General features: G+C 44.6%; 1 protein-coding gene across 2 annotated transcripts in view; it reads right to left on the bottom strand.

Annotated features, from left to right (window-relative positions):
* LOC126213267 (uncharacterized) overlaps positions 1 to 24,809 on the bottom strand; it is a 163,890-nt gene that overhangs the window by 4,513 nt on the left and 134,568 nt on the right. Inside the window, exons 7-8 of one of the 2 annotated variants that reach the window (XM_049940930.1) lie at positions 24,446 to 24,483; positions 5,064 to 5,226 (exon numbers count right to left, since the gene is read on the bottom strand). The exons of the other annotated variant lie outside the window; for it this stretch is intronic. Coding sequence (XP_049796887.1) covers positions 5,187 to 5,226; positions 24,446 to 24,483 — 78 coding nt within the window. The 3' untranslated portion in view covers positions 5,064 to 5,186. The remainder of the gene's footprint in view (positions 1 to 5,063; positions 5,227 to 24,445; positions 24,484 to 24,809) is intronic. 2 annotated transcript variants of the gene reach the window in all.

Below are 24,809 nucleotides of genomic sequence, written 5' to 3'. Positions count from 1 at the left end.
TGTAACCTATCTTGGGGCTTCTTTAGCAGCACATTCTGAGCCACATAGAGATACTAGTGTAAAATGTGCTACAAAATCTTTTGAACTGTTGACTGGGGGAAGGCACAGTCAGAGGCAGTGTGTGTGTGTGTGTGTGTGTGTGTGTGTGTGTGTGTGTGTGTGTGTGTGTGTGTGTGTGTGTGTGTACGCGCGTGCGAGTGCAGAATTTGAGCCATCTGCTACATGGTCGGCTGTAGCTAAAAGCAACTTCAACAACAGCTATGGGAATTTACTGCACCACTTAATTCACGTATTACTTCAAATTTGATTGTATTCTTTAACACATTTATTGACATGGGGCCTCTTCTAAGCCATTTATTTCAATGATTTTCCTGCAAAGCAGTGCTGCTGTTCTGATAAAACTACTGTACTACCCGTGCACAAGTTTTTTCTCAATAGGCACTTTGGTTCTTATGGAAGGCTTAAACCTTGTTAACTGGGTTGTATATCCAGACAAGATAAAATTCCCGGATTTAACAGTTAGAAACGCGCTGTTTAGGGTGAAAAACTGTTCACTGGGTGGAAGTACATTTTTCCATGTTAAAATACGATATCGTTTCCCTAGGAGCTGTAAACCTTACCAATCCCTTTAATGGTTTTGGGTTTATAAACCTGTTTAGAACTTTCTGGAAGTTTAGGAATCTCAACCTAGCAAAAATCAAAGCGTTTCTGAAAGATCTTTGATGCGTGGAAACATGTATACTACATATTTTTGTATGACGAAAGTATGAACACGAATTCCACCAATTACATCACAGTAGCTTCCAAAGCACCGCAATCAAGATTGTGACGTGCTTTCATCGGCCAAGCATAGCTCGTGTCACATGGTTTAAATTAGTATACAGCAGTACAACTACAAGAAAAGCAAAGTTTTCGTATATAATATTGACTTTCTACAAGTTTTTCCTGTTTTCCGAGGGCGTGGTTAGGCAGCTTAATATTTCTGACAAGCACGATTATAAATTTCACTGATGTGCACCAGACACTTAGTGGGTTACGTGGCTGAATACATTTTCTGTAGTGTACTGAATTTTCCCATAGCAAAGCCAGTTGAATGTGAAATCGATCAAGAACTCACTATGCTCTTATTTTTGAAAGTTACTGTTGATGACCGTGCAGCTTTTCCCTGGAATAAATAATGACTAACTGACAACATAAGCTGCCGACAGGTGTTGTTTATATACCTCAATGTCCAACAGTAACTGTTCTTTCGTGAACAAGTTACTATCGTCGTATATATAGTTAAAGGCTACCCAGCCATTGACCTTCGTCTGTGCAAATGCGCACGGGTTGCCCAAACTCTTACGGGAATCGCCAAAGCGTGCGCGAGTAATGAGTGGGTGGGCAAATGTCTATAAGGTACAATACATATGTAGAATTGTGGACAGTTGGGAATGTGAGTCTCAAGGGAGGCGTGCAAGGGATAAGTCCCTGCAGTCGCGCTATTCATCTGTGTCCTCGGTGGCTCAGATGGATAGAGCATCTGCCATGTACGCAGGAGATCCCGGGTTCGAGTGCCGGTCAGGGCACACATTTTCAGCTGTCCACATCGAGGTATATCAACACCACCTGTCGGCAGCTTAGGTTGTCAGTTAGTCATCATTTATTACAGTGGGTATTGCACAATTTTGCTATTTGGCAGAGCCACATGATTGCCAATGGTGGCAGGCATATTGAACATGTCATAACCTAAATCCGAATATTTGTAGTGAAGTTTACATGTTGAATGAAGTGTGTGAACGTTGTAGAATGTAACTAATTTACCATTTTTGATATGATTCAATAATTGTCACCTTTTATGTTTCCTAAGTGACAGTCTGGGCACTGCACTAAGGGCTGCATATCCATCACTGCTACCTGTGTTTTGACTGAGCAGTTCAATTATATATGTTGGTGTGGCTTTCTGCCCAAGCTGAAAGTGGGGTTATTTTCTTTGTCATAATGCATAGTAAGCTCAAGTCACTGAATGTTGATCATCCTTCCCCACAGTATCACTCTCTCATTCTTTCATGGAAACAATTTGTGGTCAAGAGAAAATTTAAGGGTCCACTGACTGAAGCTTTCCGCTTTTGGTGAGGTTTTTTTACTGGATAGTGTACATCATCCATGTACATACACTTTAGAACTATTTACTCTAATTGTCTCATTAAATATGTTTACTTTGTGACTGATCAAAATGTTTGCAGATAATCACTTTATTGGTTAGTAGTATTAACTGCTCAGGACGTTACACACTGTTTCAATGAATTACAAATTAAAGTTTCATTCTTAAACAATGAAATGGGCCTACATTCAAATTTCCAAGTCAGCAGGTTAATGCATAATATTCAATCCTACTAATTTCTGTGCTCTGTCTTCAAAAAATATTTGCCTGTTTGGTACTCACGTAGGAACTTTCTTACACAACTGCTGTTAGATAGGACATGTTATACACCATAGAAGTCTAGAATCTTTTAGATATTGCTCACAAGACTGAAGCTTTCATGATCTACAAATGGGAAGTGCTATCTGCTTCAGAGTCGTCTGTACACAACTAATAAGACCATTACTGACTGAATTTATGAAGCACTGCTCAAATGTAACATTCTCATACAGGTGTTCAGTGCATTCCAGCAAGCAGTGTACAGAGTAGAGTGATACTTTTTAAATTCATGCAGGAAGTAACTCAGTGCTTCTTGGATTCTGTGACACAGGTAAGCCACATGCTGACCAAACTTTCAACATGATTTTACTTACAGCTGGTAGCACAAATTATAGTAACTATACAGTAATATACAGTCCTTTCCTGGTTTCATGATATTACACTATATTACATTAATAGTTGAGCCCCAGATAATGAACATGACATTTAGTAATGTGGAACTTGTCAGCTTAACATTAGATTTCTTTACACAATGTATTTTTTTTTTACAATTACTATTTCATATTTAAAAACTCGTCTACTGAGTACACAATGTCGTCATTCATAAATTATTTTGGTTTGTTTTTAGATGCTGGTTGTCTGTCAGTCTGTTAATGCTACCTGGTATTCCTTTTTCCAAGTAAAACCTTGTATTTCCTAATGAACACCTGGATCCTAGTTTCTCTACAACATTTAAAAAATGATTATTAAAAATACTTCTTACTTCTGTTTTTTGTTAAACTTTTCAATGAGTTTGAATAGTTTTAATTTTATTACCAGAGATGCTAATCAGAGACATAATGCACAAATTTCATGACTTTTTAAAAACTTTTCTTAATACAGTGCAACAGTTTTGTAATTTTTGGGTCTTTCTGGATAATTAATCCTGGCTATAAAATGAATTTCGATTATCTGTATACAACTTCTTTTTATCTCTTTAATAAATCACAGCTTTCAGATAATTTCTGATGATTATGTTGTGATGTTTCCTTACGGAAATTATTTTCACATTAAATTTGAAATTAGCATCAGGTTCCCTGTAGATCTCATCCCATTCTGTTGCCAGCTATGCAATTGTTAAATTGAATGTACTATTTTGGAGGACTGTTCTGCATTACTTGCATAGAACTACAACATATAACTAACTGTGCATCATGATCATAAGCACCATTCTCAAAAGGAAAAGTATTTATTTGATTAAATTTGTATTCAGTCTATAAAATGTATCTCCGAGTGCTACTTTCCTGTACTACCTATGCAGCAAAATCAATAACTGATGTCAAATTGAAAGAACCAAGTAATACTTCAAGGTCGTTCTTTTTATCAGATTCTTTCAGAAAATCTACACTGAAAACCTCACAAACAATAATTAGCTTGTCTCCAACTGCCCGATGGAAAAAAAAGAAGTCATTGGAAATTTCTGAAAGGGGACTTATACACAGCTACAATTATAATGTTGCCATTTAGTTTAAGCTCACAGGCACATGCGTCTGCACGTTTTAGTTTCCGAATTTTTCATACTGTCTTTAATTTTAACGTATGAAGTCCCCTCCACTTGCCCACCTCCCTCCCTCTTGCCCCTCCCTTTCTCCTGTGCTTTTCTTCCCCATTCCCTCCCCTCCTCATGCCCTTCATTGCCTCTTCCCTTCCCCTCAATGGTATCCTGCCCATCTTTTCTGCACTAAGGGACAGTCTCACAATCTTGTGTCCCATTTCTGCTGTTGAGCTGTGAAGTTCATATCGATTATAAAGATGGCAATGACACCTGACCACCTCCAAGTATTTCCATCTTGGTATAACAGCATTAAATTGAGTTACTTTTCTCTTCCAGCTCATATGGTATTTCCTCCTTCCTTGTTCTAGAACTAGGAATTTCTCCTTTATTCTGGAATTTTAACTGGTATTATCGATGACAATCAGACAGCCCTTGTTGAATAGTCTCAATAAAGGTAAACACAAGGGTTCAAATACGTCACTGTTGAGTTCTTCATGATAACCATTGGTTTTGGGGGATGTAAATAATAGCTTTTGGTAAAGCAATGTTCAGATCATCCTGCCTGCCAGACAGTAAGTGTGTTTCCTTTGCCATGGAGTACTTTCAATCAATAGTTGCTTTTTGAAGCTTGTCACATGTTTATTGCACGATTTTGTTTCAGCCACAGTTGATCAAAATAAATAATATAGAAACGATTATTTCTTTTCCTGATGCTGTCAATTTATCTCAGACAAGTAGCAATATTTACAACAGTATCCTATCCTCCCTTAGAGTGCATCTTTCATCTTTGCATTTGCTGTATGTATATGCCAAAGGTTTCAGAATTCTTCCTCTTGATAGGTGACCCCCTGTGAAACCTATGTTACAATTTAAAATGTCACTTACATTTTGCCTTGTAGGATACTCGCCATGGTCATGAAATTTCAATACAGTACAATGAAGAAAATCTTTCTAGAGATCTTCGAAATCCGCTTCCTGGACACAGGTTTCCATCGACGGCACTTCTACAAATATTCTCAGTGACGTTTATGGTCAAACACCAGATATCTATGTTGTAGATGTCTGCAGAGCTGATAAGATTTCGTCTCTTTTCCCTTTGTCTTTAAGGACATGAAGAAATTCACTTACCTTGTATGTAACAATCCTTGCTGGCTCTGTGTGTTTTGGAACCAAGTCATCTTAACTCAGAAATAAAAGCTGCAATATTAATAAATGGAAATCACTGCTCCCTTAGCAACCATATGCTTCTTTCTAGTGCACACAAGTGAATGTAGGGGAAGTGAGTGTCAATCTGCAAAGCATTGTCAACAGCAGAATGAATTAAAAATGGCTCTGAGCACTATGGGACTTAACATCTTAGGTCATCAGTCCCCTAGAACTTACAATTACTTAAACCTATCTAACCTAAGGACATCACACACATCCATGCCCGAGGCAGGATTCGATCCTGCAACCGTAGTGGTCGCGCGGTTCCAAACTGAAGCGCCTAGAACCGCTCGGCCACACTGGCCAGCGCAGAATGAATTAAGCAAAGCATTACCATATGACCTTGTCTGTCTGGTACCCATTGCTTATTATGCTACTCAGAAGGCACCTGCAGTGGAAATGACACTGTGGCAAAGGTGTGAGCTTAGAAACATGGACCAAGCCAAAATAGGCCAAAGGGTGTTCATTGGAATTCAAAAAATGGAGGGAAGATGAAGGGTAATAAACTGGCATAACCCTCTCAACTACCACTTCTTGCTCCCTGATAAAGAAAAGCACAAACATTATGCAAGGAAGCCATCTTGTTTCCTTTCACAAGTTACATGTGACAAGTTACAAGTTTTTGCAAGCCCAGTGTATGTCTTAGCCAAGTGATAGATGACGTAGGATCATTGTGCAAGGGTTTCACAATGCAGGCTGAGGATGTGATAATTGGTGGAACAGGAACCAGTATTGACATGCATCAGGTCTACAGTATTGAGTATGACCTCCTGAAAATAGCATCGGCTACGAATCTTACAAATGCAGTCTTGGTTCCTGCTTTCATGGAGTTAGTTTGCCCCAATTGAACAGTTTGGTCAATAAGGGAGGGAGGGACAGAGGGGGGGGGACAGAGGGGGGGACAGGGAGTGACAGCAGGGGCAGGGAGTGACAGCAGGGGCAGGGAGTGACAGCAGGGGAGGAGAGGGAGGATGGGAGAGTGGCAGAGAACATAGGAAGGGACCTTCGGCCTGAGTTGCACAGGACAGAATGGGGATATGATAGAGGAGGGGGGGGGGGGGGAGGAAAAGGATGAGAGGATCCTCCTGCCTCTTCCCTGTGCTTCTACTAGTTGTACATGTAGCACCACCTATTCCAAGTGCTCTCTGCTTTGCATTCACAGGAGCGACATTTCACTACAGTTCAGATGCATGTCATACTTCACTGATATGTGCATAAGCATCCAGCCATGAACACCACTCCATGGCCAGTGCTCCAGCAGCTTTCATGAGGCACACACTGTCTCATGCACCTAACGTCTCTGAGCCCATTATGTCATGTCACGTTACAACAATCAACATGTATGATGTGCTGCATATGCTGAAATTTTTTAAAATGCCTGTCCATACAATAAACATTGAAGAACTGATTTACCTATAACTCTCATGTTTTGTTACTACTGTATCAGTAGCAGGTTGTACTTTCCATTTAAATATCAATGTGCAGCACTTGCATCTTGACAATGACTGTAGAAGGTGGTGGTTGTTGGGATGTTTAAGGGGGACTAAACAGCGAAGGTCATCAGTCCCCCATTCCAAAAACAGGCGAGCCGAAAATAGGCGAAGCAGGTAAAAACCGAAGGGGGGAGGAGACGCCCCCCAGTCGCTAAAAGAACACAATTGCAGCAACAAACACGACAGACAATAAGAGTACAGAGGAACACCAGACAGAAAGGAACAGAAGAAGATGAGATGGCCGGAGACTGGTCGACTGACCACAAAAAAAAGAGAAAGAGTCAACCAGTCGACGACACACCAAAACAGCAACAAACATAGAGAGACGCGAGGATAAAAGACACAGAAAGGGAAAGGTGCAGGACCCCCCTAAATGGAACCATAAAAAGGACCACCACAGATAAAATTTAAAACATTGTCAGCCATGGAGGCATCATCACATAAAATCAAAGGCAAAGTGCCCAGGAGATTCAAAGATTGCCGGAGGGTGCGCAGTCGGGGACACTCCAGCAAAATGTGGGCGACCGTCAGCCGAAACCCACACCGACACAGGGGGGGATCCTCCCGACGCAAAAGATGACCGTGCGTCAGGTAGGTATGGCCTATGCGTAGCCGACACAGGATGACAGAGTCCCTGCGAGAAGCCCGCAGGGAGGAGCTCCACACATCGGTCGTCTCCTTGACAGCCCGCAGTTTATTCGGGGATGTCATACCTCGCCACTCAGCAGACCACACCCCAAGCACCTTACGGCGCAACAGCAGCTGCTGATCTTGAGCTGGGAGGCCGATCTCCAAAGCTGGGGCGTCGATCGCCCCTTTGGCCAGCCTGTCTACACGTTCGTTCCCCAGGATGCCAACATGACCTGGCGTCCAAACCAAGACCACCGAACGACCAGAACGGGCAATGGCGGAAACAGACTCCTGAATAGAGGACACCAGAGGAGAGGAGGGATAGCAGCGGTCGATGGCCTGAAGGCTGCTCAGGGAGTCACTGCAGATCACAATGGACCTACCTGAGCAGAAACGCATATGCTCAAGAGCGCGCAATATGGCCACCAGCTCTGCAGTAAAAATACTGCAGCCAGCCGGCAAGGAGCGCTGCTCAACATGAGCAGCATGAGCAAAAGCGTAGGCAGTGCGACCATCAACCAGGGAACCATCAGTGTAGACAGTCTCACAGTCCGAAAATGAGGCGAGGAGCGCAAGAAAATGGCGACGGAGGGCCACAGGCGGAAACGAGTCCTTAGGTCCCTGTGCCAAGTCCAGACGGACGGACGGATGGCCGGGACAAACACCAGGGAGGCGTAGGTGCACGGACCCGGAAGGGAGGCGGAAGAGGGAATGAACCCAATTCCGACAGCAGGGACTGAACGCGGACAGCGACGGAAAGCCCAGACCTAGGGCGCCGTTCGGGCAGATGGAGGACCATGGCAGGGAAAAGCAGGCGACGATTGGGATGGCCTGGCGAGCAATGCACGTGGACAGCATAGTCGGCGAGCAGTCGATGGCGGCGAATCCGCAGCGGGGGAACCCCGGCCTCCACCAGTAGACTATCCACGCGGCTGGTACGAAAAGCGCCAGTTGCAAGCCAGACCCCACAGTGGTGTATGGGGTCTAACAAGTTCAACACTGAGGGTGATGCAGACCCATAGGCCAGGCTCCCATAATCAAGCCGAGACTGCACAAGGGCTCTGTACAATCGAAGCAGCGTGCAGCGATCTGCACCCCAAGACGTGTGGCTAAGGCAGCGGAGGGCGTTGAGGTGCCGCCAGCATTTTTGCTTCAGCTGAGTAATATGAGGAACCCATGTGAGCCGGGCATCAAACACGAGTCCCAAGAAGCGGCAAGTGTCCACCACTTCAAGCAGGTGGCCGTCGAGGTAAAGTTCAGGATGAGGGTGGACCGTCCGACGCCTGCAGAAGTGCATAACTCGAGTCTTGGCTGCAGAGAACTGAAAACCGTGAGTCAGAGCCCATGATGCTGCCTTCCGAACGGCTACCTGCAGCCTGCGTTCGGCGACTCCCGTAGTCGTGGAGCTAAATGAGATGCAGAATTCGTCGGCATACAAAGAAGGAGACACCGACGACCCCACGGCTGCAGCCAGACCATTAATGGCCACTAGAAATAAGGACACGCTCAACACCGAGCCCTGCGGGACCCCATTTTCCTGTGTATAAGATGAACTAGAGGCGGCACTGACTTGCACCCGGAAAGAGCGGTGCAATAGAAAGGTTTGAAGAAAAGCCGGGAGCTGACCACGAAGACCCCACGCATGCAGCGTGGCAAGAATGTGATGCCTCCACGTGGTGTCATACGCCTTCCGCAGATCAAAAAATACAGTAACGAGATGCTGACGTCGGGCAAAGGCCGTACGGATAGCAGACTCCAGCCGCACCAAATCGTCCGCTGCAGACCGGCCCCGACAGAAGCCACCCTGGGATGGAGCGAGGAGACCGCGCAATTCAAGAACCCAACACAAACGCCGCCCCACCATACGTTCGAGCAATTTGCACAAAACGTTGGTGAGGGTAATGGGACGATAGCTGTTCACCGCCAGTGGGTCCACACCGGGCTTCAAGATGGGGACAATAACACCCTCTCGCCATTGCGACGGGAACACGCCTTCGCTCCAAATGCGGTTAAATACCGCGAGAATGTGTCTCTGGCAGTCCCTGGAGAGATGCTTCAGCATCTGCGCGTGGATGCAGTCCGGTCCTGGTGCTGTATCAGGGCAATCGGCGAGGGCAGCGAGGAATTCCTTCTCGCTGAAAGGAGCATTGTATTTTTCAGAACGACGCATGTGGAATGATAACGGCGTCCGCTCGGCTCGCTCCTTTAGAGAGCGAAAGGCGGGGGGATAAGATGCAGTCGCAGAGCTCTTAGCAAAGTGCGCGGCAAGCTGTTCAGCAATGGCGGCAGCGTCCGTGCAGACAGCGCCGTCCAAGGAGAGCCCAGGTACACCCATAGGGGTCTGGTATCCATAAATCCGCCGGATCCAGGACCACACGAGCGAGGGGGAGACACGGGAGCCCAAGGATGAGACATACCTCTCCCAGCACTCCTGCTTACGCTGTGCAATAAGACGACGGGCCAAGGCACGGAGCCTCTTAAAGGTGATGAGGGTCTCCAGAGACGGGTGCCGCCTATGACGCTGGAGAGCCCGCCTACGGTCGCGAATAGCCTCAGCAATCTGCGGCGACCACCAGGGTACAGCCTTCCTCTGAGGGAGTCCAGAAGAGCGGGGGATGGCAGCCTCGGCCGCCGAAATGATGGATGTGGTTATGACATGGACCACCCCGTCAATGACACCCTGTGGGGGAGATTCAATGGTTGGAGCAGAAGTAAAAGCCGGCCAGTCAGCCCTGTGGAGAGCCCAGCGGGGCAGGCGCCCAGAAGAATGACACTGGGGCAGTGACAAATAGATGGGAAAATGCTCACTACCACACAAGTCAGGATGCACTCTCCAGTGGAGGGATGGGACAAGTCCGGGGCTGCAAAGAGAGAGATCGATGGCCGAGAAAGAGCCATGGGCCACACTAAAATGCGTGGGAGCACCGGTATTCAAGAGGCTAAGGTCGAGCTGAGCCAACACATGCTCCACGGCCCGACCGCGGTCATCAGAGACAGTCCCACCCCATAGAGGGTTGTGGGCATTGAAATCGCCCAGAAGCAGTAAAGGTGGCGGGAGTTGAGCCAGCAGTGCAGCCAAGACATGCCGGGGGAGCTCCCCATCCGGAGGAATGTAAACAGAGCAAACTGTAATAGCCGGTGAGAGCTCAACCCTGGCAGCGACTGCCTCTAAAGGCGTCTGAAGGGGTACTGGCGAGCTACAGACAGAGTGGTGAACAAAGAGGCAAACTCCACCTGATGCTCAGTGACAGGCAACACGGTTCTTATAGTATCCCCGATAACCGCGAAGGGCGGGGGTCCGCATTGCAGGAAACCAAGTTTCCTGCAGAGCAATGCAGAGAACAGGGGAATCACTCAGAAGCAGCCGGAGCTCAGGCAGGTGGCGGAAATAACCGCCGCAGTTCCACTGGAGAATGGGAGCAGGAAGGGACTGGGAGGGCGTGAAGGCGACTAAGAGGCAGACGGCGCCTCAGAGTCAACTGCCGCCACCGGGGGAGAGTCAGCTGTGTCCATAGGAACGGCCCCCAAGGGTTCCATGAGGGCGAGATCCACGGCAGAGGCGAGGATCTCCACCTCATCCCCGGAGCCAGGACTATGTACAGCAGGCGGTACTGAAACCGCCGGAACGTCCTTCTTGGACACATTCCGTTCCTTCTTCTCGCGTTGGCCCTTAGGGTGAGAGGGCTGGGAGAGCTTCTCCGAAGGAGCATCAGAGGCTGACGACGACGCAGAAGCCCTACGACCAGCAGGTGGCGGAACCTTCAGCCACTGGCTGACATCCGGCTGGGTAGTAGAAGAAACGGAGGAAGGGAGAGCCCCGAGGGACCCCTTCCGCGAGAGAGGAACCGGCGGAGGCAACGACGGCGGAGAAGGAGGGGGAGGGATCGAGCTCCCCGGTTTTGGAGGAGATGTCACTCCCGAAGTAAGCATGGGGGGAGCGACAGAAGAGGGTTTGCCCCCAACGGCTAAGGGGGCAACAGAGGAAGGCTTGCCCCCAGGCACGAGGGGGGCAGACAGAGATGCACGGCCCCGAGGGCCCACGGAAGGCGGCACAGATGAGGCGACAACCGTCGCTCGCGTGGGTGACGATAACGTGGCTGCAGCATAAGATGTACGAATGGAAGCAGGATACAACCTTTCATATTTCACTTTTGCCTCTCGATAAGTAAGCCGGTCCAGGGTCTTAAATTCCATGATCTTCCGCTCCTTATGAAGAACGGGGCAATCCGGCGAGCATGGAGAGTGGTGCTCCCCACAGTTGACACATACAGGCGGAGGCGCACATGGAGAATCGGGATGAGAGGGGCGTCCGCAATCTCGACATGTAGCGCTGGATGGGCAACGGGAGGACATATGCCCAAACTTCCAGCACTGGAAGCACCGCATCGGGGGAGGGACGTATGGTTTGACGTCGCAACGGTAAACCATCACCTTGACCTTCTTGGGCAAGACATCACCCTCGAAGGCCAAGATAAAGGCACCGGTGGCCACCCTGTTAGTCTTGGGTCCTCGATGGACACGACGGACAAAATGCACTCCACGTCGTTCTAAGTCGGCTCTCAGCTCGTCATCGGATTGTAACAATAGGTCACGATGGTAAATAATCCCCTGGATCATATTTAAGCTACTGTGGGGAGTGACGGTTACAGGGACGTCACCCAGCTTATCACACAAGAGCAACGCTCGTGACTGGGCTGGGGAGGACGTCTTGAGGAGGATGGACCCATTCCTCATTTTAGACAACCCCGCCACTTCCCCAAACTTATCCTCCAGGTGTTCCACAAAAAACAGAGGCTTCGTCATAAGAAAGGAGTCACCATCAGTCCTGCTGCAGACAAGGTATTGCGGTACGTAAGGCTCCCGCTTGGCACTAGATCTACGGCCCTCCCATGGCGCAGCCAACGAGGGGAACGACTGAGGGTCATATTGCGCAGCATCAAAATCTACTCTACCTCGCTTAGAGACGCTGGTGGCCGTGCGACCACCAGCTTGCTTCATTGCGCCACATCCGCCCAGATGCCACCTACTCCGAACGAGGGCTCTCCCCAAGGGCGCCACCCAGCCAAAGCGACGGGTACGATGCCACCTACTCCGAACGAGGGCTCTCCCCAAGGGCGCCACCCAGCCAAAGCGACGGGTACCTGGCCGATATCCCGTTGCCCGGAGTCCCTGTGCCCCAGACAAGATGGGCACATACTCCTTGGCATGCATGGGGAGGAAACAGCTCTGGCATCTGTAGTGCGATCCCTGCGTGGTCAGGGGGCTACCACCAAGAGGATACATGACGACCCCACCACAACGGACTGGCTACCATGCTGGATTTTAGGTGTTGAAAGGGTCCACAGTTGTCGTGGGTGCTAAGAATGGTATTGTGCACAAGGCGAGAAGGAGGCAACCCAGGAGACGTTGGGCGTAAATCCCGCCACACGACAAGAGGTAACATGCAAGATGGTGGAGCATGATGGACCAATAGAAAAACACCACGTTAGGTGTCCTTCCCCAAATGGCACGCACTAACAACGGAAATTTTGAAAAAAAAGGAGGTCAAACCCAAGAGGGGACCATCACAGAAGGCCGAAACGTTTGTGACTCCTTTTAGTCGCCTCTTACGACAGGCAGGAATACCGCGGGCCTATTCTAACCCCCGAACCCGCAGGGGGAGACTGTAGAAGACATCGACTGTATTGGAAACAAAAAAGAGATCTCACTGCTAAGCATTCGATTTTCTATATTCAGTTAATTTACTTTATGTCCATGGCACGCTGTAATGGTGTGCTGATGATAAAGATATTGAAGCAACTTGCTGTTGTTGCTGTGATATTCTAGAAAATGTAATGGGAATACTGTTAGTAAATATGTGAAGAGCAACTGGCTCAAACAATTATCAGCCACACCACCTAAATGTCCTAATCGCACGAGCATAGAAATATATTTAAGTTAATGGTGATGCCTGATGATATATATCTACGTGATTATTCTGCAATTCACCATTAAGGGCCTGGCAGAGAGTCATCGAACGATAATTTTAACCTATTTCTCTACCATTCCACTCTCATTGCGTGCTGGGAAAACGAACACGTACATCTTTCCATGTGAGCTCTGATTTCTCGTACTTTACTATTATGATGATGATTTCTCGCTATGTAGAAAGGAACCATTTAAATATCATCACACTGACGATAACATTCGTGTTTGAAATATCACGAAAACGTCTTGCCATAGCGAAAAACGCTATTGTTTTAATTACCACCACCCCAGTTCATGTATCATATCCATAGCACACACTCCCTGATTTGGCAATAATACAAAAAGAACTGCCCTTCTACGATGTCCCACACCACATTGCAATACTCCACAAGAGGACAGAGAAGCATAGTGTATGCCATTTCTTTAGTACACCTTTTACGTTTTGTAAGTTGTCTGCCAACAAATTAATCTTTGGTTTGCTTCGTCCAGTGCATTATCTATATGAATGTTATGATTTAATTTATTCATAAGTGTAATTCCTATGTATTTAGTTGAGTTCACAGCTTAGGTTTGTATGATTTATCATGTGAACATAATTTAGCGCATTACTTTCCGTACTCATGTGGTTTACTTCATATTTTTCATTATTTACAGTCAATTGCTATTTTTCACATCATACAGGTATCTTGTCTATCACTTCGCAATTCGTTTTGATCATCTGATGACTTTACAATAAGGTAAATGACAGCATAATCTGGAAACAGTCAAAGAGAGCTGCTCAGATTGTCTCCCAAATCGTGTATGTAGATCAGAAACTACAGAGGGCCTATTACACTTCCTTGGGAAACATCAGATATTACTTCGATTACTTTCTATGAGTTATTACGAACTGTGACCTTTCTGGTACAAAATCACGAACCACTTCACACAACTAGGATGATACTCCAGGGGCACACAATGTAATAGGAAGTTAGTTGAGAGGAATTGAGTCAAAAGCCCTTTGAAAACAAAAAAATATGCAATCAATGTAATGTGGTCTGTCAATATCAGTCACTACTTTGAGAGAATAAAGAGCTTGTTGTGTTTCACAAGAATTATGTTTTCCAATTATGTGTTGGCTATTTGTCAATAAATCATATCTTCAAGGTAATTCATAATGTTCAAACAGATTATATTTTCCAAAATCCTACTGCAAAGCGACGTTATTGGTATGGGTGTGCATTTCATCAGATTACTCCCATTTCCTTTCTTGGGTTCTGGTATAATTTGTGCAACTTTCCTGTCTTCGGGTACCGATCTTTCTGCAGTTGAAGAGTTATATACAACTGCTAAGTATGGAGCTATTGTATCAGCATATTCTGAAAGGAACCTCAGTGGTGTACAATCTGGACCAGAGGCATTGCCTTTCTTAAGTGTTAAGCTACTCCACAACATTTAGGATACCCACTTCTAAGTTACTCATGTAGGCAGTTATTCTTGATTAGAATTCTGGAATGCTTACTTTGCTTTTCCTGTGAAGGAATTTAGCAAATCCGTCTTTAGTAACTCGCCTTAGTAGCACTGACATCAATAACTGTACCATTGTTATCGTGCAGGGAAGGCATTAATGCACCTTGTAAACTGTATACTTTACATACAACCAGAATTTCTTTCGTTTTTCTACCAGATTTGGTGACAGACTGTCGTTCTGAACACTATTAAAAGTCTCTCCCATAGAAGCTTGCGCTAAATTTGGAGCTTCTGAAAAACTTCGCCAATCTAGTGGATTTTGTGTTCTTTTAATTTTGGCATGTGTATTTCATTGCTTCTGCACCAGTGGTCTGACCTGTTTTGTGTCAGTACCACCTCTTATTAATTTATTTGACACGTATCTCTCCGTTATTTTGGTGAGTTTCGATGTTACAGTATTTACTCTTGTGAACTCTTCATGGGTCAACAACATTGTGGTCACTAATGCCTGTATCTGTTATGCTCCCTGTTTAGATGTCAAGTATGTTTTCGCAACCATTTACATTTTGAGTGAGCTTCTGAATTCATTGTTCAAAATAATTTTCAGAGAAGCCATTCAGTGCGATTTCGGACGACGTTTTATGCCTACTACTGACATTAAACATTTATTTTCGCCAATATATCAAAGGTAGACTGAAGTCCCCACCAACTATAATTGTACGAGTGGCATACCTATTTGAAATGACACTCAATTTTTCTTTGAACTGTTCAGCAACTGTTTCATCCAAGTCAGAACGTCTGTAAAGGGGACCTACTAAATTGTTCCAGTTGGTAGGTATAAGCTCCACCCGTACTAACTGTAATGTGTAGGCTTTCACATTCAACGTCTTCGTGAGTTAAAATTCCCGGGCTGGAAGGCCATGGTCGATCTGTGAAACTACGACTTCCTGACGTTTCATTGCCAACTGCTGGCAAGAACTTCCGAAGTGAGTCGACAACTGGTTACCAGGCCATGGAGGTCCCAACATTGCCCTTCCACGACTTGTTTCCAGTATGATAATGAGTTTCACGAACAAACCGAAGGCATGGCCACGGGTAGCCCTCCGAGTCGTGAGTCCAGCTGTTGCTAATCTTTTCACGGAATTTTTTGAACAGCAGGCGCTTCAGTTTGGCAGTAAAAGCACCTTAAAGTGGTATTGGTATGTGTATGAGACTTTTGTGGTATGGAATCACTGTGAAGAGGAATTTTATTGCTTCTTGGTGTACCTGAATAGTATTAATCCAAAGATATAATTTACTATGGAGAAAAAGAGAAATGGACAACTAAATTTTTTGGATGTATCAGTAACTAAACGGGCAGAAGGGTGTCTAGGGCAGAAAGTGTATAGAAAAGAAACACACACCGACCATAACCTGCAGCAGGACTCGAATCATCATAGAAGAGAGGTATCATTAAAACATAAGTGGACAAAGCTAACAAGATCTGTGAGCCTGTTTGTTTGCAAGATGATCTAAATAGTTTGCAAACGGCTGTTAAGAAAAGAAAAATGGATACGCTGACAATGAGATAGATCGAGCATTTCATCCCAGACGAAAAGTGTGACAACATTAAGCAAGAACAACTGTCAGCTGGAAAAGTTTTTCTTCCATTTATTCGCAATATTACGGACTGTACTGGGAAAGTTCTGGTCAAGTTTCAAGTTGAAACAATCTTTAGACCAACAAAGAAAATTAGTGAGTGTAAACGTAGGCTTCCGCAGCCACTGTCACAGTCAACGAACATGTTTTTAAAGACGGTGATAATGAAATAAAATTGAGTGAGACAAGCGTGCTAGCCAGGACATCTATTATTATGCACTTATGTAGACGGAAGGTATAGAGATTCAGGAACACCACAATAATTTCAACAGAAAAGAGGAAGGCTTAAAGATAGACAGGATATGGCGGTCGACTTTGCACCAATCGAGAATAATGACTTTAGTCAGAGATAGTCTTACAGTCGGCCCCACGTGACGTATATTGATGCCTTGTATAGAAACAGGAAATCAATGGCCTGGCAGCCATCGTGACTCACCTTCGAAGATGTTACCTACAGTTGGCAACGAAACGTCAAGAAGAAGTAATTTTACAGATTGTCCACAGTCTCTCAACCTGGAACTTTTAATTGATCACTACACGTAGTACCTCACATGAACTATCTACTTAAATTTCACTACAAGATAAACTGCTTCGAACAGCAGTGAACACTACACCACCAACTGTATTTCATTTATTCTTTGTGAACATTTGTTGGGTCTCTTGAAAAATTTCAGCTAAACTTATTTCCATACCTATAACGATTTGAGATTCAGTGTTTTCTGTTAGAGCTTTGAGCCCTGGTTCTTTTCTAATACAGCTACGACAATTTACAACTACAGTACTTATTGTGGTTGTATCTACCCTCTTTCGGTGTTCTACTTTCAGCCTTTGAAGCTGATGCCCTTTCTGCACTTACCTGAGACCCTCTAACCTAAAAACAGCCGTCTCCTTTACCCATCCCCCATACTCGTGGAACTGCTGCCTTTGTGTAGGTGACACCTGACCCATTTAGCAAAACCTGTAAATCCACAACCTTTTGGCGCTAGTCAAGGAATCTGCAACCTACACAGTTGCAGAACAGTCTGGGACTCTGATTCAGACCTTCACTCCACTCTGTAGCAAAGAACGACTTTCAGCTCCACCTTAATCTCGCAAGCAATGGCTCTGAGCACTATGGGACTCAACTGCTGAGGTCATTAGTCCCCTAGAACTTAGAACTAGTTAAACCTAACTAACCTAAGGACATCACAAACATCCATGCCCGAGGCAGGATTCGAACCTGCGACCGTAGCGGTCTTGCGGTTCCAGACTGCAGCGCCTTTAACCGCACGGCCACTTCGGCCGGCTCTCGCAAGCAAGACTGGCAGTCGTTACTAGCTAGTCGCCTGAACCAGAGAGAACCTCTTCCAATCCAATGTGGCACATATTGTCAGCACTAATGTGAGCCACCACCTACAGCTGGCTATTCCATGCTTTCCATGACATCCAGAAGCACCCATTTCTTATCTGTGAACACTCCTCCAAGTATGCACACAGAATGCACATTGGATTCCTTCCCCTCCAATGCAGTCGTACCTATAAATGGTACCATTACACACCTAACACCAGAGCTTCCAATTACCAGTAATACTACCATCTGAAAATGCCCAGTCTTGCATGCTGAGAGGCTTCCTCTGGAACAAGCACTCAAATCTGTTCATCAGACGAACTGAGCAGGCTCTCCAATCAGCAACATGGAAACTCTTTCACTGCCACCCACACACTGAAATGACTTCCCACTCAATCACAAGTGAGAGGTTAATCTCAGTGTGGGCAGTACCCAAGGTGACTGCAGCAGTGGACCTATTGGTGGACAACACTGCCTGGAGCTATGAGCAAAGAATCACCAACTTCATTCACATCTCAACAGAGCAATTACTGTATCAGTACATACCAGAGTTGGAATGGTAAATACACAGACACATACGAAGTACAGGAGTTGAAGGTCAGGAACACTGACAAAATTTAAAGTAAGTCACTTCTTATGAAAACATGTGTCAGCTCACAGTACTCTGATGTGCTATTGCTGCTACTATAACAGCTACCGCTGGATTGGGCAATCTAAGTGCTGCAAGTAACACAAAACGAATGACGCAATGCAGACAGTGGTTCTATGCACTACACAGATAATAAAGCGTATAAATGTGCCTGATAAATACACAAATGTGCACAAAATACGGGATTTGAAGCTAAACAACAACAATACAGTTATAACTATAATAGTAGATGTCCCGAAAATATACTTGCAGCGATTTATAAATAATTCGCTCACTTGTGACAAACATCGATGGATAAGGATGTCAAGTCATGTATCGAAAGTCCCTGTTGTGAGCCAGTGCAAGTATTAATGCTCATGCTGATGAACAGAGAAAATGAACGAATAAGCTTCTCACTAACACTATGTGCTTTCCTTGCAGGAAATGAAGTCGTTGCAGCAGAAGGCATCTGGTGTCAACATAATGCTGTTCAATCAAACCTACTGTTTGAATGCCAGTGGGTGTAAGTATGTTAGTGTCAGTGTCATATCGAATAGGGAGTTCTAAAATGTGGCTTTACTTGAAAACCATCAATTTAATGATAAATTAATATTCTTCTTGGATCAATGATATTGACCATGCAATGTGTCAAAGCAAATTTCAGCCTTGTTCCACAGAAAAGTCTGCTCTCCCCTGATGTTACCAGGTGATCATACCATCTCTGTAGGGGATTCAGTTGGTACAGTTAAAATATTTAACACAGGGAGCACACACCCACAAGAGCAGATTTTTAACATTTTAATCAAATGTTGTACAGGATGAGCTAGAGTGGTGGTAAAGATGGCAGTCACATATACTCAATTTCTGTGGCACATTGTGCAGTAATCTACTGTCGACAGCTTGCCAAACTCTCCACTCATTGGAAACTACCATAGCTCGACTCCATGATGCATTCTGTGCATTGATGGAAGTGCAAATGTATGATTCAACATTGCCAGATATGGGCACTGAATTATGATCTTATTTAAGTTTGTTTATATACCCAGCTGTAAGTAAGAGGTTATAAAACCCCTCCATTTGAATGTAAATGAACATTTACCATATAAAACCAAGTGGACAAAAGTGTCTTACCACAAGGGTCTTTAAATAACTGGTCCCGCAATGATGAAGGTAGAAACCAGAAGAACGAGACGAATAGATCATTACTTCCTTATATTAGACATGCTTTGGTTATGGGGGCTTCATGCTATGGAAAATAATCTAGTTTTTACACTGGTGACATATCCTGTGGGAGTCCACTTAGAGCATGTATATATTTTTTCAAAAATTGTTTCAGTCAAAATATCAGCTACTGCAGGAGATTTTGCATGGATTTAAGGGAGTAACATGCTAGATAGCCAGCAAAAGCAGTAATATTTCATCATTTGAAAACGTAAAACCAAACAGAACATTCTTATTTGGCAACATCGCAGTGGAAAATCAAGATATCTGCTTTGCTCGCCACATGCAAGTAAATATATATATACCACTTCTTTCACCTCGTCGTCAGAGCTGAATCGCTGGGACCACAATTAACGCTGACAGGTACTGTGAGACTCTGAAAAAACTCAAACGGGCAATTCACAACCGGAGAAGAGGAATGTTCAGCAAGGGTGTACACATTATCCATGACAACGCTCGCCCACACATCACTCGGCAAACCGTTGCTCTCCTCCAACAGTTTCAGCGGAACATAATCACCCACCCATCCTATAGCCCTGACTTGGCGCCCAGTGACTATCGCTTGTTCCCTAGGGTAGAAGAACATTTGGCCAGAAAGCGATTCAGCTCCGACGACGAGGTGAAAGAAGAGGTTCATAACTTTCTTAACAGCATGGCAGCGAGCTGATATGACATGGGCATACAAAAACTGCCACAGTGTCTACAAAAATGCATCGACAGAAATGGTGATTATGTCGAAAAATAGCTAAATGATCAAGCTGTAAACTGATGTAAACCACTGTAGAAATAAACAGGTTTATGTACTTATATAAAAAAAGGAGACCTTACTTTTGGGATTACTCTTCTATGAGGAATGGATTATACATGGCAGGCTGATCTCTTAAATACATAAGACTACCTACAATCAAATAACAGTTTCAAGTACATTCTCACATTCACAGACACACATTCCAATTTCGCCTGGGCCTTACCTTTGAAAGTAAAGACAGGGAAGGAGGTTTGAGAGGTTTCTGAACAATTGTTGCAGACAGGACTAAATCGACTGCCCAACAACCTTGAGGCATATCATGGAAGTGAATTTTACAACAGGCATTTCATAGCAGAATTGGAATAATGTTGGATAAATCACTATACAACATTCTCCCATTTGGAAACTGGTATTGCGAAATGATTGAAATGGACAATCAAAAACCGGATGTGGAAGCAATTTAATCTTCAACGTATGTGCAAATGGCTGAACATACAGCCACAAATCATTGACATGTGTAATCGCTTTATTCACCACAGAATTAAGAACCATCCTATTGCTGTCACAAACTAATTACAGGAAAGCTTTGAACCCATTATGTTCCTCATAGAGCAGGTCAGAAGATGTTGAGGGAACAGGGCATTGATGAAATGGCTTAGTTTCTCATCAAAGCTCAACAGCTGGGTGAACACCTGCAATTTGCTATGTACTACGAGAAGCAAAGCTCAAACCATGCAGCAGTGACATGAGCGCTAGGAAACGTATCAACAAAGTTGGAGGTGGTAATCTCGAGAATCTGCCATCAGAAGTTTTTCTCTCTCGACACAATTTCTGTGTAGCTGGAACAAAATTGAAATAGCACTAGCTTATGGTGAAAAGGGCATTAATGCATTGGACAATGTATGCAAATAGCACACCATCGCCTATACTACAAATGAAGATCACCATATTGCAGATGAAATATTCACTGGTAAGATTGTGCAGGTATGTCAAGGGACGGATATTCACGTAGGGGAACCTTAATGGATGAGGATGGTATGATCCACTCCCCTGGAAGTACCACTTAGGAGATGTATGACACTGAGGGAGTGGGTACTATGTACAGCCAGGCAAGAGTACATGGGAGAACCAAGAAAGTTTCCTATCAGACATAAGCCCCAGGAATTTTCTAGTTTCAGCGAATGGAAGAACAAAAGAAGCAAGATGTAAAGATGGTGTAAGAAACTCATTCCGCCGCCAAATACTCAGACAAAAGGTTTTGGCAGTGGAAAAGTGAAAGCCACTGCCCATGCTTCAAGAGAAAACACGATAGGAACGACGTTGAAGACGCCGCTCAAGGAGACAATTAATGGAAAACTGCAACAGATTGTAAAATCCTTGATGAAAAGGGAGCTGAGATGCCTGGTGGGAGAGTCCATAATATGGTTAATGGGGATAGCAAAGACATTGGTACTCAGGACGAGCATTCAGGCATCCCGTTTTCCTTAATAAATGTTTCTGACAAAGCCAAACCACATACACCTTGAGAAAACTTTATCTTTCAAAACTTACTCTAGTAAATGGGGCAGATGGCCTCTGAAGCCCCACATGTATAGACTACAGAGGATACCAGCCCTCCAGCAGATGTATCAGGATGATGGTTCAAAATGTGGAGAGCACATCCCCACAAGCGAGTCATCTCTGCATGCCTCAGTCCACCAGGGACCAGGACATGCTACAGTAAACTTGTAGTGCATGGTACGGAACATTCTGCAGCGGTAAAGATAATGTTTTGAAGATATTTTACCTGGTCATCATAGCTGTGTAAAGGTCGTGAGGAAGGAGTAAAGCCGCCAGTCGGCCTTAGAAAGCTGGCAATTAGATTTGCACTCAGGTGGGGTAGGAGTCGGCAAATTAATAGCACACAGACAGTGATCACTTGAGTACGTGTCATATGGAATGGGCCATTCAAGATGATGGGCGAGCTGGACAGTGCTGAGCGAGAGGTCCAAATGATAATATACATGCACGGAAACAGAAAGGAACGTGGGTGCTCCAGTGCTAAGAGAGATGATTCAGAAGGTCAGCTAAGAGGGAACCTCTTGGACAGGTTCTCTAAGAGCCCCAAAGCAAATGGTGGGCATTAAAATAGCCAAGCAGCGAAAAGGAGTGAGGGAGCTGGCCAATGAGCTGGAATAAGTCCAACTTCGTAATAGCAAATGACAGAGGGGTGTAGATGTTACAAAGAGAAAAAGCGAAATGAGGAAGAAAAATGCAGACTACAACAGCTAGCAGTCAAGTGTTCAACGAGATCGATGACCAGCATAGCTCCCCCAAGAGGTGGAATGCTGTCCTTGGGGTGAAAGGTTACAGAAGATCAGAAGCAAAGATGAGGTCAAAGGGGTTGTGAGGACAATTTTTTTTTTCTTGGAAGCAGAAAACAAGTGGACACAGCAATTTGAGGTTGCAAATCTGGGTGGGCATATCCTCCGTTAAATATGGGCACAGCAAAAATGTTACTGTAAATGCCAGATGGTAAAATGAACAGATTTTGACTAGCTAACAACTGCAAGTGACAGGATGGGGTTTGATGTCCAGCACTCAGGTCTCCTGGATGGCTCACTCATTAATACACATGGGACACTCATGGGATTACAATTGATACAGCAGAGAGGAGGCAAAATGCTGCCCTAGTGAGCATCTCTGCCAAGAGTAACATATTTGACCATTTTTTGACAGGATACATATTTTATTATCATGTTGACACTTGTAGGAACTCATTTGTTTTGTCCAACGTGATGACTTCATAGCCTGCCTTAATCTTAGAGGCAAACACTGCTTCAGCAAACGGGAGAAAAAGAGTGCATGTGGGCATTATGCCTGCATCCATGTTTTTCATTACTCAATGGGCCGCAGTGATGCCATGATTAGAGAGATAAGTGTGGATTGCTCCCTCAGTGAGGCCACTAGCATCAGAATGTAAAGAACAACATGTTAAGAGTTCAGGGTATGATGGTTCTCAACATGAACAGGGTAACTGTGGAGGAGTGATGCTGTAAGCAGTTGTTGGGCTTGAAAATCGCAATATGTATTCAGAAGCAACATTGCATTACATAAATGAGAAAAGAATTTTACAGGGCCTGCAACGGCAATAATATCTTTCAGAATAATGAACGCAATAATCGTACCGAAGGACTGACTACCTCCAGTACGTGATACCATGAGGAACCAAGGTGCAGCTGGGAGGGTCTTCAAATCTTTTGCCTTATTCTGCTCATTCTGTTTACGTTTGGTAGACATGCACCAAGATGGTGATTGAGTCATTGCAAAAAAAATCCTCCATGATTGACATCTCTGATGGCATGCTCCTTCCAACTGGAGGACCCCCCCCCCCTCAGAGGGGTAATTACCCACCCTAAATGACTATTCACACCTCAGGTCACACCTACCCAACTCCTGACAGAGGGACCAATTGGCATTTGGGAAGGTAACAGCTTAGGCAGTCACCCCTCTCTGGGCCTGGCTGGTATCAGAGGGTATGTGCAAACCCTACCTTTTCACCCAGAGCTGGGAATTATGCATTACCTTGTTACCTGTAATGTGTCTAATGAATGGGCCAGCCTTCAGGAACACATCAGGACGAAGGAGAAACAAAGAGAATAAGTATTCGCCAGTTAAGTTTTCACAACCTTACTGAAACTGGCACCAGCTACTTACAATGCCTCTTGATGGTGGCCCATCAACTGTCACCACTACAAGCTTGTGTTTCATGAGCACTACTATGGCACAGTATTGAAAGACTGTTCAACACTATATTCATTAATCTGAAAGGCTGGGAATCAACTCCATTTTTGGATACAAAGCCACTCACTCTTTCTTCTTAACTGTTCTACTGCATCAGTTTGTGCCCATCAAGATTGGTCTGTTAAATTTCAGTGATTTTCATGAGACGTTTTGCATTAAGCACAATACAGCTGCTGACATTCTACCTGGAATTTTGTTTTCATGTATCGATATTAGACATTCCCTTTATATATTTAGGAACAGTCACATAATGGCTGTTGCAGAGAATACCATTACTGAACATACTGCCTTGTAATGTTGTTGCTTATCAGTAGTACTTAATAATTACAGTAGTGTGTTTTATACCTGAAGCACTTTCACATTTAATAAATAACAATTTATACTTCTCAGAAAGTTCTGCAGTGAACTATGAAAACTTACCTTGCACTATCAGAACCGTATCTTGTTGAGGTTTCCACCTGAAATATTTGAAAAAATAGCCAGTGATTTGCAACTGATCAAACAGTAAATAAATAGAATTCTATTAATGCCCACCAACATGTGATTGGTCCACAACATGCTATAAGTGAGGCTTTAAAATACCATTAAAGAGGGCATGATAAACTGTTGCAGTTAATGAAACAGAATGTTAGTAAGAATTCACTCTCCATTTTCTCACTTTGTCTTCAGTGCTGTAAATGACTATACAGTCCAGTAATTCGGTTGTAACCACACTTCCTACCAGACACTTCACAATGAAAAGTGACCAAAGACAACTTTCATCTGTCATGCACTTACACCTTGA

The sequence above is a fragment of the Schistocerca nitens genome, chromosome 11 (assembly GCF_023898315.1).
Source record: "Schistocerca nitens isolate TAMUIC-IGC-003100 chromosome 11, iqSchNite1.1, whole genome shotgun sequence".
Lineage (NCBI taxonomy): Eukaryota > Metazoa > Arthropoda > Insecta > Orthoptera > Acrididae > Schistocerca > Schistocerca nitens.
Note: the sequence above shows the minus strand (reverse complement) of the source record. Positions and strands in the feature narration are given on the sequence as shown.